Genomic DNA, 12,574 nt, shown 5'->3' with positions numbered 1-12,574 from the left:
ACGCTGGCCAATTTAATTATTACAATTTTTTTTTTTTTTTTTTGAGATGGAGTCTCACTCTGTCGCCCAGGCTGGAGTGCAGTGGCACGATCTTAGCTCACTGCAGCGCAGCCTCCGCCTCCCAGGTTCAAGCGATTCTCCTGCCTCAGCCTCTTGAGTAGCTGGGATTACAGGCGTGCGCCACCACGCCCAGCTAATTTTTTGTATTTTTAGTAGAGACGGGGTTTCACCATGTTGGTCAGGCTGATCTCCAACTCCTGACCTTGTGATCCACTGGCCTCAGCCTCCCAAAGTGCCGGGATTATAGGCGTGAGCCACCGTACCCGGCCATTATTACAATTTTAACCCCTTAATTTCAGCTACCTTCTCCACTGAATACTACACACCATTCAGTAATCGGAATACTGAAAGAATATTAGTCTTGAATGTTCATGTCCCCCCAAAATTCATAGGCCGAAACTCTCACTCCACAGTAATGGTGTTAGGAGGCAAGGCCTCTGGGAGGTGATTAGGTCATGAGAGTGGACATGCCTCAAGAATGGGGTTACAAAAGAGACCCCAGAGAGCTCCCCTGCCTCTTCCACCACATAAGGATGCAGTGAGAAGGTGCTGGCTATGGACCAGGAAGCGGGCCCCACCAGACATGCAATCTGCCAGTGCCTTGACCCTGGACCTCCAGCCTCCAGAGCTGTGAGCAACAGACTCCTGCTGTTGATGAGCCACAGTCTATGGTGTTTTGTCATAGCAGCCCCAGTGGGCTGAGATACACTAGAAGTTCAATCATGGATCTCTGTATCTCATCACCAATGTGCACTCAGCCTGCCTGTGCTGCCTTTCCTTCCCGCGGCCCCGCCTGCCTCTGGCCGCTCGCCACTCCCTCTCCAGCCTCCCTTCATCCACTCCTTCCTTCACTGCCAGACACTTTCAAGTCCCTGCAGGCAGAAACACACCCAGGCCATAAGCGCCCTGGGGCTAGGTGGCCAGACAAAAGGCCCCACTTCACAAAGGGCAGACACCGAACATACTCCCACAGGGGGGCTCCTGGAGATGGTGACTGGCCTGGTAAGAGTCACTAGGACTGTTTTTTAAAAATTAAAAGAGACGGCACCTCACTATACTCCTAGGCTGGTCTTGAACACGTGGTCTAAGTAATCCTCCTGTCTCAGTCTCCCAAAGTGCTAGGATTACAGGTGTGAGCCAGGGTGCCCAGCCTGTGGCAAAGTGCAGCTGGACAGGAAAATGGCTCAGGCTTAACTTCCAGCCTCAATGAAAACTAACATGAACTCTCATCCATACACCAAATTAGGAACACTCTTACCTTGACTCTTGGAATGTATATTTTTAGGGAAAAGGCCCAAAAAGTAGTTTAGGACAAAGAACTCAGAATATGGGCTCCGAGAGCAAGTGGTCTGGCATCCCTCAGGTTCATGCAAAGCTGAGAATCATAAACGACTATAAACTGCCTTATGATTTACGAAACACTCTTCACATCCACTCTCACTGAAAATCTCCCCAACCTCGTGATGCAGGCATTGTTCCCTTTGTACAGATTCAGAAAATGGCTTGTCAGAGTGGACAGAACATGGACTTTCTACGTTTAACTCTTGATCCACCGCCTGTCAGCAACACGATACTGGCCAAACCAAGGGACTTCTCTAGGTCTGTTTCTGCTGTGCAGCAGACACTTCACACCTAGAGCCGACGTGAGGTGGTGACAACATCCTCACACACAGAGAGGAGGAAGAACACATCAGTTTAGTAGGATGCACAAATCAGACAGGAGCTGGAGTCTCAGGGTGGCAAAGAGTGGCCTGACAAGGAAAGAGTGCCAGGGAGGGTAGGGTGCCAGGCAGAGCGTGAGGAGGAACAAACGGTGCTGAGGACAGCCACGGGGCTCCCGGGGGGTCTGAGTCCTTGTCACACCAGGAAGTGCTGTGACCACAGCTACAGGGGCCTGGCTAAGACAGCTTACTCTATTTTTTTCTTGAGGCTTTGCTGAATACTCAGAAAGCACTGCCAGAAAATTAAAAATAGACACTTACAGCAAAGACCTAATGGCTGAATGGTTAACAGGTTCCTCTGGAACTACTCTTTTCAAATTGTTCAAAATTATAATCGCTCATTATATTAGGAATCTACAGAAACAGGATGGACAAAACAAAGAAAAAAACCCGTCCCAAGTACATTTGGACAGGCTTCAAGGAACCCCAACAGCCATCCTGCAGCTCTGACTCCAGGAGCTGAATGAGAGCTGTGGCCTGGACTTCCCAGCAAGTCTCTCTGCTGGCAGGCGGGCCACACCAGCCGAAGGTGGAGCTTTGTTTCCAGATGAGGGTGCACAGATCCTTTAAACTTAATGGGGTTAAACTGACACCAGTTAATCTGACACCATCGGGCAGCTCAGGTGTTGTGAAGATAGAGTTCCACCTGGGGCAGTGTCTTGTTAAGATGGAAAGTCCAACGTAAAGTGTTCATTAAATGAGAAACACTTCCTCTAAAATAGCTCTGTAAAATCAATCTAGATCCTCAATCAATTTTTTTTTTGTTATTTCCCACAGAAAAAAGTATAAAATGGTAAGCTAAAATCAGTGTGGCATTTACTAAGTAAGCTCTGGCCTTCTAAACATCAAAATCAATTCCATATTCTAGGATATAACACATAGCCACAATGTAGTGCAAGTAATTCCAGGATGTGAGACACATAGACACTGTGAGTCTGTCAATAGTGTATTCTCGAGATAGGTTCTTCAGCAACCATCCTTTTTCTCAGAAAAGGGCCAATCTTCATTAAAGGATTTATACAGCCTACTGAGATGAGTTAGGCAGGTCTTCAAACAGCAAACAAAATCCAACAGCAGAAATGCTTACACCATAGGAAAAAACCTACCTATCATATCTGTAATTAGAAAGAAAAAGAAAAAGAAGGCAAAAAGACAGTGCTTCTGTTGGGGCAGAAGAGGGATACATACATTTTCTAAGCTTGGTTATCTGCTTCTGCAATTCCAGGAACAAGTGGCTCATCTGCTGCCTCTACCCACAGACAGACCAGACAGACTGCGAGAGGACAGACCGTGAGGGGACAGCCCTAGGCCGACCCTCATTCATCCACACAACCCATGAGGGCACGGGTGCTGTTCTGTCTCCTCTGATCTGGCCGAGCACTAACAGGGTTCTCTTGGGCTTTCGTCTCTTCATCTAGAAAATATGGTCAATGAAGGTACCTACAGCTCAGGGTGTTGTGAGACAAAGCAATTCATGAATGTGCAAGTGCTCCGTACACGATATCTGGTCAAGTGAGAACAGACACAAAGTCTTTCTAAGGAAAGACAAAGCCTGCTGTCGCCAGTGTGGATCAAAGGCACACTTAGAGGAAAATGGAGCTTTGCAACTTCCCCAACAGCCAAGGTTCCCCACTCACTCCCGTGCCCTTCTCTTCTGACCACACGGCTGTCATGGTGTCCACCACTACCTGGCATTCTGTGGCTGACCAGAACTGCAATGCTGTCAAGGTGAACCAGGGGAAGGAAAATGTGAGTTTCATCTTTAATTATCTACAGGTTAGATTCTGAGGACAGCTGGCTTGACATTTTTTTTTTTTTTTGAGACGGAGTCTCGCTCTGTCACCCAGGCTGGAGTGCAGTGGTACAATCTCGGCTCACTGCAAGCTCTGCCTCCCGGGTTCATGCCATTCTCCTGCCTCAGCCTCCCGAGTAGCTGGGACTACAGGTGCCCGCCACCATGCCCGGCTTTTTTTGTATTTTCAGTAGAGACAGGGTTTCCCTGTGTTAGCCAGGATAGTCTCGATCTCCTGACCTCGTGATCTGCCCGCCTCGGCCTCCCAAAGTGCTGGGATTACAGGCGTAAGCCACCGCACTCCGCCGGCTTGACATTTTTGAAGAGCTCCTGGTGCCCATGTAGCCTGGCTGAGTGGCACTGGTCCTGCAGCATGTGGTGCAGGTTCTGCAGCAGCTGCCTGTGGCTGAGCATGTGTATGAGTGCATGGGTACAAATGGCCTTTATTTTGGGGAAGGGACGTCACCAAGAGCAGGTATCAATTTTGAAAGGGACAGCTAAGTGCAGAATTTATCAAACACGTTGAGACAAGAAAACGGACATGGTAAACGAAGAAGATGGTAGTGAATGACTCAATTCCACAAAGGCCCTTTTTCTACCTGCGCATCTGATGGGTTTCATCTATAATCTAATATCAGCATACAATCAAAATATAATCAGCACATAACATTACTTAAATCTGGCCGGGCGTGGTGGCTCACGCCTATAATCCCAACACTTTGGGAGGTCGAGGCAGGCAGATAACCCAAGATCGCAAATTCGAGACCAGCCTGACCAACGTGGAGAAACCCCGTTTCTACTAAAAATACAAAATTAGCCAGGCATGGTGGCACATTCCTGTAATCCCAGCTACTCAGGAGGCTGAGGCAGGAGAATCGCTTGAACCCAGGAGTGGAGGTTGCGGTGAGCCAAGATTGCGCCATTGCACTCTAGCCTGGGCAATTAAGAGCGAAACTCCATCTCAAAACAACAACAACAAATTACTTAAATCTTAGAAAGCAGAGTTACTTGAAGTACTGGAATATCCCAGAGGCAAAAGAAATCTGAATATGCAGACCTTGGAATACTCCCTGCCACACAGTATCTGAGCATCTGCCATCACATTAACACTTCCCTGTATGAGACTGGGCTGGGTCAGAACTCTCTTCCAGCAAAAACAAGCTTTTTGAGAGCAGGACCCATGCCATTCATGCCTGTCCCTGGTCCCCAACGCACAGTGCTGAGTTGGAGAGAAACACCCCATGTTTACTAGGTTAATGTACGAACGTAGCCTAAAAGCCTTCATCACAGTAACCTGCCACTTCCTGGTCTCACTATCCCTTCAGACTCTACTTACTAGTCACTAAGCTGCTTGCCATATTAAACTCGCCCTTCGATTCCCACAAGATGACTCTCCAGGTTCTCCTCTCACCTCCCTGACACCAGCCCTCAGCCACCTCCTCTGATGGCTCTGCTCATTTTCTTTTTAGAGATGGGGGTCTTGCTCTGTTGCTCAGGCTGGAGTGCAGTGGCGCAATCTCAGCTCACTGTAGCCTCGACCTCCTGGGCTCAAGCAATCCTCCCACCTCAGCCTCCAGAGTAGCTGGGACCACAGGTGTGAACCACACACCTGGCTAATTGTTGTCTAGGCTGCTCTTGAACTCTTGGGCTCAACTGACCCTCCCAACTTGGCCTCCCAAAATGCAGTGCTAAGGTTAGAGGCGTGAGCCACTGTGTCTGGCCACTCTGCTCATTTTTCCTGGGCATCTCATCCAAGTCTGGAACCACTGGATCTGTGTCTCCAGCCCCAAATGCACAACAGGCATCTCTACCTGAGTGCCTCCTCACCTCCTTCCAAATCAACGTGACCACGACAGACCCTCCCCGCCTCAATCCGTGTCTGGTTCATCCTTCCATAGCAGTCAGATCCTTTCCCTCTGAACCACAAGAGGTTTGCTGGCAGGATGCTGCCATTCCACTCCGTGGTTTTGCTGCCCAGTCAAACCACTGTGGTGTGACCCCTCACACCACAGTGCACACACACAGGCACACTAACTTCTTACCAACATAACCCAGCCATGCTGTGCCTGAACACCTTGGCTCAATCTCCACCTTCAGATAAACCTCAACCTCTCGGTTCAACAAAGGCTCCTCCACAATTCAGCATTCACCTTCCTCTCGTTTTCCCCTTTAGGGATCCTGTCAGTGGTCAACTCTCCCACACCCAGCAGCATACCTGGCTCTTCTGCCCAGTAAGCTTCCTCAGCACCAGGGCTGCCCACGCTGCTCCCTGGCCTGTGCCACCTTGGCATCCCACAGCGCCTGCCACTTCCTCATCCATCCTTTAGGACATGGCCCAGACATCGCTTCACCCCTGCAATGCTCCCCTACACAGGCAGGCTGGCTGCTCTTTCTTTAGGTCCCAGGAGCTTATCTGAACCTTTGAAAACCCTTATCACAGGCCAGGTGTGGTGGCTCATGCCTGTAATCCCAGCACTTTGGGAGGCTGAGGCAGGCGGATCATGAGGTCAGGAGTTCGAGACCAGCCTGGCCAACATGGTGAAATCCCGTCTCAAAAATTAGCCGGGTGTGGTGGTGGGCACCTGTAATCCCAGCTACTGGAAAGGCCAAGGCAGGAGAATGGCTTGAACCCAGGAGGGAGAGGTGCAGTGAGCCAAGATCGTGCCGCTGCACTCCAGCCTGGGTGACAGAGCAAGACTCCGTCTCACACACACAAAAAATAAATAAATAAAAACCACAAAAAAACAAACAAAAAAAAACCCTTATCACAGCACAGCATAAATGCTTATCTTGATGCTTCTGCCACCGCCATTCAGGTTTAAGCTCCAAAGCGACAGAATCCCATTCTGCTCAGATTTATTTTCCCAGGGCCTGGATTATACCTAGCACATGACAGATACTTAAAAACATGTGCCGACCCAATGGAAGGCTGTGGTGTGCTGGTCTATATGTAAACTTATCTCATCATTCTGCCAGAGTGACCTCCATGAACAATCTAATTCTGGTTTCTTGCTTAAAAAACCTGTGAAGACTGGGATACTCACAGACTGAAGTCTAACTCCTTGATAGTATCCACAAAGATTCAAATTCAATCTGCAACTCAGCATCACAGCCTAAGGGCCACCAAGTCTCTGGAGTTCTAGTTGTGCCCGCTGCTCGGGGTTTCCAGAGCACCCTCCACGCTCTGCTTCTGGTGCCACATCCACAGGAGGGCGCATCCTCCCCATCCTTCAGGAGGGTCTCCTCTGGGAGGCTCTGCCCCAGATGCTTCACATGCCACCATTCCTGGCCTGACTCGCAGTTCTCAACTCAAGATCTTGTCTGATGACTAATAAGGGCATTTAATATGGTAATGTTTTTTTCTTTCGCCTTTAATGAACCAAATGATAATTTTTGTAATCACAGTTTTGCCACCGCACCAGGGAAATACAGTAATTCCCCTGCCTCTCACATAGGCTTGCGACTTCTTGGAGGGTAGAAATCAGGCACGGGGGTCACTTTCCATTTTGCGGTGCCAGTGCAGTAGGTAGAAAGCAAGTGCTTGTGCAGTGAGTGAACTGATGGCACATTAGTCAACCCACAGAGTAGGAGTAACTGGCAGAAGATTTATTTGATCAGGTAATCAAATAGTAGTTTTCAAGTAAATTGGGACAGCAACTAGAGTAGGAACAATTATCGCCTACTGACTTTCACAAATGCCTAAGTCTTTTCTTTTTTTTTTGAGACAGAGTCTTGCTCTGTCCCCCAGGCTGGAGTGCAGTGGCGCGATCTCCGCTCACTGCAAGCTCCGCCTCCCGGGTTCACGCCATTCTCCTGCCTCAGCCTCCCGAGTAGCTGGGACTACAGGCGCCCACCACGCCCGGCTAATTTTTTGTATTTTTAGTAGAGACGGGGTTTCACTGTGTTAGCCAGGATGGTCTCCATCTCCTGACCTCGTGATCTGCCCGCCTCGGCCTCCCAAAGTGCTGGGATTACAGGCTTGAGCCACCGCGCCCGGCATGCCTATGTCTTTGGGAGAAGGCTTGGGCATCTACCAAAGACTTCCCCCAAGCCTAGGAGTCAGGCCACTTTTTGGATGGAAACATCTGGAACACGGAACATGGGTTCCTGGAAGCGCACTGCTGAGCTGTGGCACTGGGGTGGGGCCGGCTTCTGTGAGCCCTCACAGGTGCCTCCTGAGATAAGGTGCACTTTGGCCACGTTCCAAAAGGTTGTGTGTGGTCACAGATCTCTTGAATAACCTCATGATCTTTAGGAAAGGGCTTTGCTGGAAAACACCGCAGAGGCGTATTTACAGAAGCCAGCACAGCAGAGCTGCAACTGACCTCACTCACCATCTGTGGGGGGTGCTGTGGAGATTGTCTAAACAGAGACCTCTCGCCCTGCATTTCAGCTTCCCTGTCACGTGCTTCAACTTCAGCAACACTGACTGCTGCAGATTCCCTGAGGGTCCTTCCAATGAACTCAGAATGGTTTAGTTTCCCAAGATCAGGGAGATGGGGGAGCAGAAGTTTCCTCGAACTAGAAGAACACTTAGAAATAAGCAAACACGAACCACCCAGTTTTACATATGAAGAAACGGAGGCCTAGAAAAGTACAGCCACAAGTAGATTTTCTGCAATTATAAACTCTACTTTCTAATTCCTACCCAATGAGACACATGGACAGCTACAGTAATGGGAGGAGGCTGGGGAATGAGATTGAGTCCAGATTAAAGGATTTTCTATAGGATGCCAAGGAGCCCAGAGACTCCCCTGTAGACGTCTGAGTCACAGCTGGTGTGGCAGCAGAATTCCGAGATGCTCCTGCCCTGTCCCCACGTGGAGGATGCCTCACACGCAACTGTGAACGAGGCTGTGAATACGAAGGGTCATCACTCCTTGACTGGGTTACGGGTTACATCATATAAGGCCCTATCTCAGCAGGTCAGACAGGCAGATTCTCCTGCTGGTCTAGAAGCAGAAAAGAGTCGTGCTGTGAGAGGAGAGGCAAGGACCTGTGCATGTGGAGCTGAGAGTGACACCGAGCAACACAGGACAGAAGGCAGGGCCCTCGGTCCCACTACCACAGGAACTGGCTTCTGCCGACTGCCTGCCCATGCTAGCAAAGACCTCAGGTGAGGCCCCAACCTGGCTGACACCCTGACTTTGCCCGTGAGACTGAGCACAGGATCCACTGAATCCTGCCTGGCCTCCTGACAGTCACAACTGTGAGCTGATAGGTGGGTGTCTCCATAAGTCGCCAAGTTGATGGGACTTTGTTGCCTATCACAGAAAGCCAATGCAGATGGTGTTTATTAGAATAAAGGATACTCAAACTTTAAGACATTTTTCAGAACATTTCCTAAATACTTCAACCATACCCAATAAATGAACATGGTCTCCCTTTAATTCAGATCAGCAAAATAATTTAAATGGTAAATTTCGCTTACAAACCTACCAAATAAAAAAGAACTTTAAAAGCTGTGGTTTTAATATTAAGGATACTCATTAGTTCTTTATCATAATAATGTTCAGTTTTAAAAGACTTAGATAATGAATAGAAACTTTATGAACCAAAAAAAGGATATTCTCTAAACGGAAGGATCTGTGCCTGGACGTGGTCTTCACAGGCCTGACGCAGCTGCTTGTAGAGCATTGGGGAGACTTTGTGAGAACAGAGATTTTCCACAGCCTGCAAACAAAAAGGGTACATCAATTCTTCAGTATGAACAACAGATTGGTTCATAAAAAACCTTATTGTTAATATAGCTGTAATCATAACAAAAAGGCACCCCACACCCTTCCCCAGTACTTCGGGAATCTACAAATAAATTATTTATTATGGCTAAGTTTAGGGCACTTCTTGTTGGAACACTGCAGTCCAGTCACAGGTGGCATGGGGGTAGAGGTAACAATAGTTAATGTGGGCACATTGCACCTGCTGGACCTCGGGTCTCAGGCGGCTGGCCTGCCCACTCCTGAGCATCTACGGTGCCCAGTCACTAGGGACTTCTCAACAGGTTTGATCCTCACAGGCCTGTTTCTGGGTGCTCCGATTCCTCAGTCTGAGGTGGGGGTCACTGGAGTGTGTGTGTGTTTAAGTTCACCTTGATGATTACAAAGTGAAATCAGGGCTAGAGAACCAAGAAAATCTTTTCCCTCAGTGACCACCTTCCCATCAGGAAGGAGAACAACAGGCTGGGCCTTCCCCTCACACTCCCCAGGGCAGTGATTCAGTCCAAACTGAGCTTTTTCTGGGTGACACAGGCCAGACTGTATGGTTTCCTATTTATTTTTCTGCAGCCTAGATGTGTAATTCACTTCAGTTTGTTTAATTAAGAAACTTTTTTTTTTTTTCTGTGAACATCCCTAGCACAAGAAGAAATCTCTTTTTTTTTTTTTTGAGTTGGAGTCTTGCTCTGTCGCCCAGGCTGGAGTGCAATGGCAGGATCTTCGCTCACTGCAACATCCACCTCCCGGGTTCAAGCGATTCTCCTGCCTCAGCCTCCTGAGTAGCTGGGATTATAGGCGCCTGCCACCATGCCCAGGTAATTTTTGTATTTTCAGTAGAGGAGGAGTTTCGCCATGTTGGCCAGGCCGGTCTCAAACGCCTGACCTTAGGTGATTTGCCCGCCTTGGCCTCCCACAGTGCTGGGATTACAGGCATGAGCCACCGTGCCCAGCTGACACCATTTTTTGAGGCAGAAAATTTTTTCTCACAATATTTTTACCCACCTCAAAGAAACAATGCTTGTACATTCTTATCAGTTCTAATAAAATTTCCTTTCCAATCTTAGGTACAAAAACTTAAACTCATTCAATTCCAATATGAAATATTATAAACAGAACTATGGTTTTCCTAACAAGTTTTGAACCAATAAGGGTTTGAAAAATGTGGGAATATACAGAATAAAAACACTTTAGATAAATAATCTGAATTTAATTAGGATACAATATACCCCTAGGAAAAAAGGTAAAGTTATAAAGCTATTCATTTTACTAATACTTACAAGTATTAATAATTCCAATACTAAACATCGGAGAGCTGCTACATATTAACCAAAGTTAAATACATACAGTAATTACTACCATATAAAATACATGCATATTTACAAAGATCAAAAGAGGATGTGGAACAATTATAATCCTGTTTTTAATTACAATCCTGTTTTCTAGCAAGCTTATCATCAGTATAATAACAAAGAAATTCAAACTTTCCCCCTACATTTTGTCTTACTATAGACATAGGGAATTCCTACCCACATTCTGTATTGACTTCAACTCCTTTCTCAAACTCTTCAATTCCATCCCTTTGAATTCCATATCTTCATATTTTGGTCAAAGATCTGCCATCGTTTTGTCTCCTCAAACAACCAAGAGAACTTTACGACAAAGGTTTTGCTCCAGTAGTTAAACAGTGAATCCCACAAACATAATTATTACAAAGTAAGTTTCTTATATATAAGAAAATGTATTTTCTTCAGCAAAAATCAACAGTAACTTAGGACCATTTTCTGGATATTTTAATTCCTAGACCAAGAACCAATATCCTTAAAACCATCTTTTCCTGGTTGTGGCAAAGGACTAAATATTTTATAACCCACTCTGCCTCCTATGTGTCCTATTTGGTGCACATTTACTACTCATATGAGTCATATTGCAATTTACTTTGTTTTTAAAATTAAGAATTTAGGAACCTCTCAAAACAAGTGGCAAGCCCTGGGTAACCTGGGTTTGCTGTAGGTGCTGAGTCAGGACTCCCGGCTTCATATTACAGGCACTCATCACTGGAAATGCGACAGCCTTTGTTTCTCCCCGCCCTGCCAACTCCTTGTGGCAGGAATATACTGGAAGACTTTTTTGTGCTGTTATAGAAGCAGCACAACACAGGAGTTGCCCCTCCCCAAAATGGATTTTTGACATTCAATCATACTTTGAGATTTAGAAATACCCTCTCTGGATGCATAAAGCAACTAATCAGATGGTACTGTGTGCTTCATGTTGGTGCACTCAGGCCATTAGTATTTTAAAGATTCACCCCAGAGAAAAGGAATGTAATCCAATGATCGGAGGTGGAGAAGTATCATTTGCATTCTACTCCTATTAGTATCAAGATGCTTTCCTTGTATCAACAGCCAAGTGAGGAAACTTGGTGTATATCTTCACCCAGCACTGTCTCTTCTCACATCACAGCTACTTCCTAACCAGCAGGTTCATCAAATGATTGTCTGTATTAGCTCAACAGACACGTGTGTGAATGTCAAATACATGTCTATTTATAGTGTCAAAGCATTGCCTGGAGTGAACTCACTGCTACTTAAACAAAATGCTCACTGTGGATAAGGGCAATCCCTGCTCTTAGATGTGGAAGACAAAACAAGAAGTCCACGGAGCTGTGGGACATGACCTCCATAGTCACACAGAGACCTCCACAGCCACACGGGACGCGACCTCCATAGTCACACAGCGACCTCCACAGCCACACGGGACGCGACCTCCATAGTCACACAGCGACCTCCACAGCCACACAGCGACCTCCACAGTCACATGGACGAGACCTCCACAGTCACACAGCGACCTCCACAGCCACACAGCGACCTCCACAGCCACATGGATGAGACCTCCATAGTCACATAGCTACCTCCAGAGTCATATAGTGACCTTCACAGCCACACAGGATGAGACCTGTGTAGCTGTGGAGGTCCCATCCCTACGCTGGGCCTGCAGCTTGGGTGTGAGGGAAGGACACCACCTAATACAAAGGACTAACCGCTCCCTTTCACTGACCATTATCACCTGGTATCAACATGTCACAGAGACAACTACTCTGTGACTCAAGAAAGACAGCCTGGCTTTCCTCAGAACTTGTATGTCAGCCGGGTGCAGTGGCTCAACGCTTGGAATCTCAGCACTTTGGGAGGCCAAGGCAGGATTGCTTGAGTCCAGGAATTCCCAAGGAGCCTGGACAACATAGGGAGGCCACACCTCTCTCTTTTTTTTAAAGGCCTGAGAGGTTTTTG

General features: G+C 47.3%; 1 protein-coding gene across 4 annotated transcripts in view; it reads right to left on the bottom strand.

The window, feature by feature from the left end:
- CUL4A (cullin 4A) overlaps nucleotides 1-12,574 on the bottom strand; it is a 56,292-nt gene that overhangs the window by 37,513 nt on the left and 6,205 nt on the right. For all 4 annotated transcript variants that reach the window (XM_058438112.1, XM_032151399.2, XM_058438113.1 and 1 more), the window contains exon 3: nucleotides 9,143-9,246. In XM_058438112.1, the coding sequence (XP_058294095.1) occupies nucleotides 9,143-9,210 (68 nt within the window). In that variant the 5' untranslated portion in view covers nucleotides 9,211-9,246. The remainder of the gene's footprint in view (nucleotides 1-9,142; nucleotides 9,247-12,574) is intronic.

The sequence above is a fragment of the Hylobates moloch genome, unplaced genomic scaffold, assembly GCF_009828535.3.
Source record: "Hylobates moloch isolate HMO894 unplaced genomic scaffold, HMol_V3 SCAFFOLD_4, whole genome shotgun sequence".
NCBI lineage: Eukaryota > Metazoa > Chordata > Mammalia > Primates > Hylobatidae > Hylobates > Hylobates moloch.
Note: the sequence above shows the minus strand (reverse complement) of the source record. Positions and strands in the feature narration are given on the sequence as shown.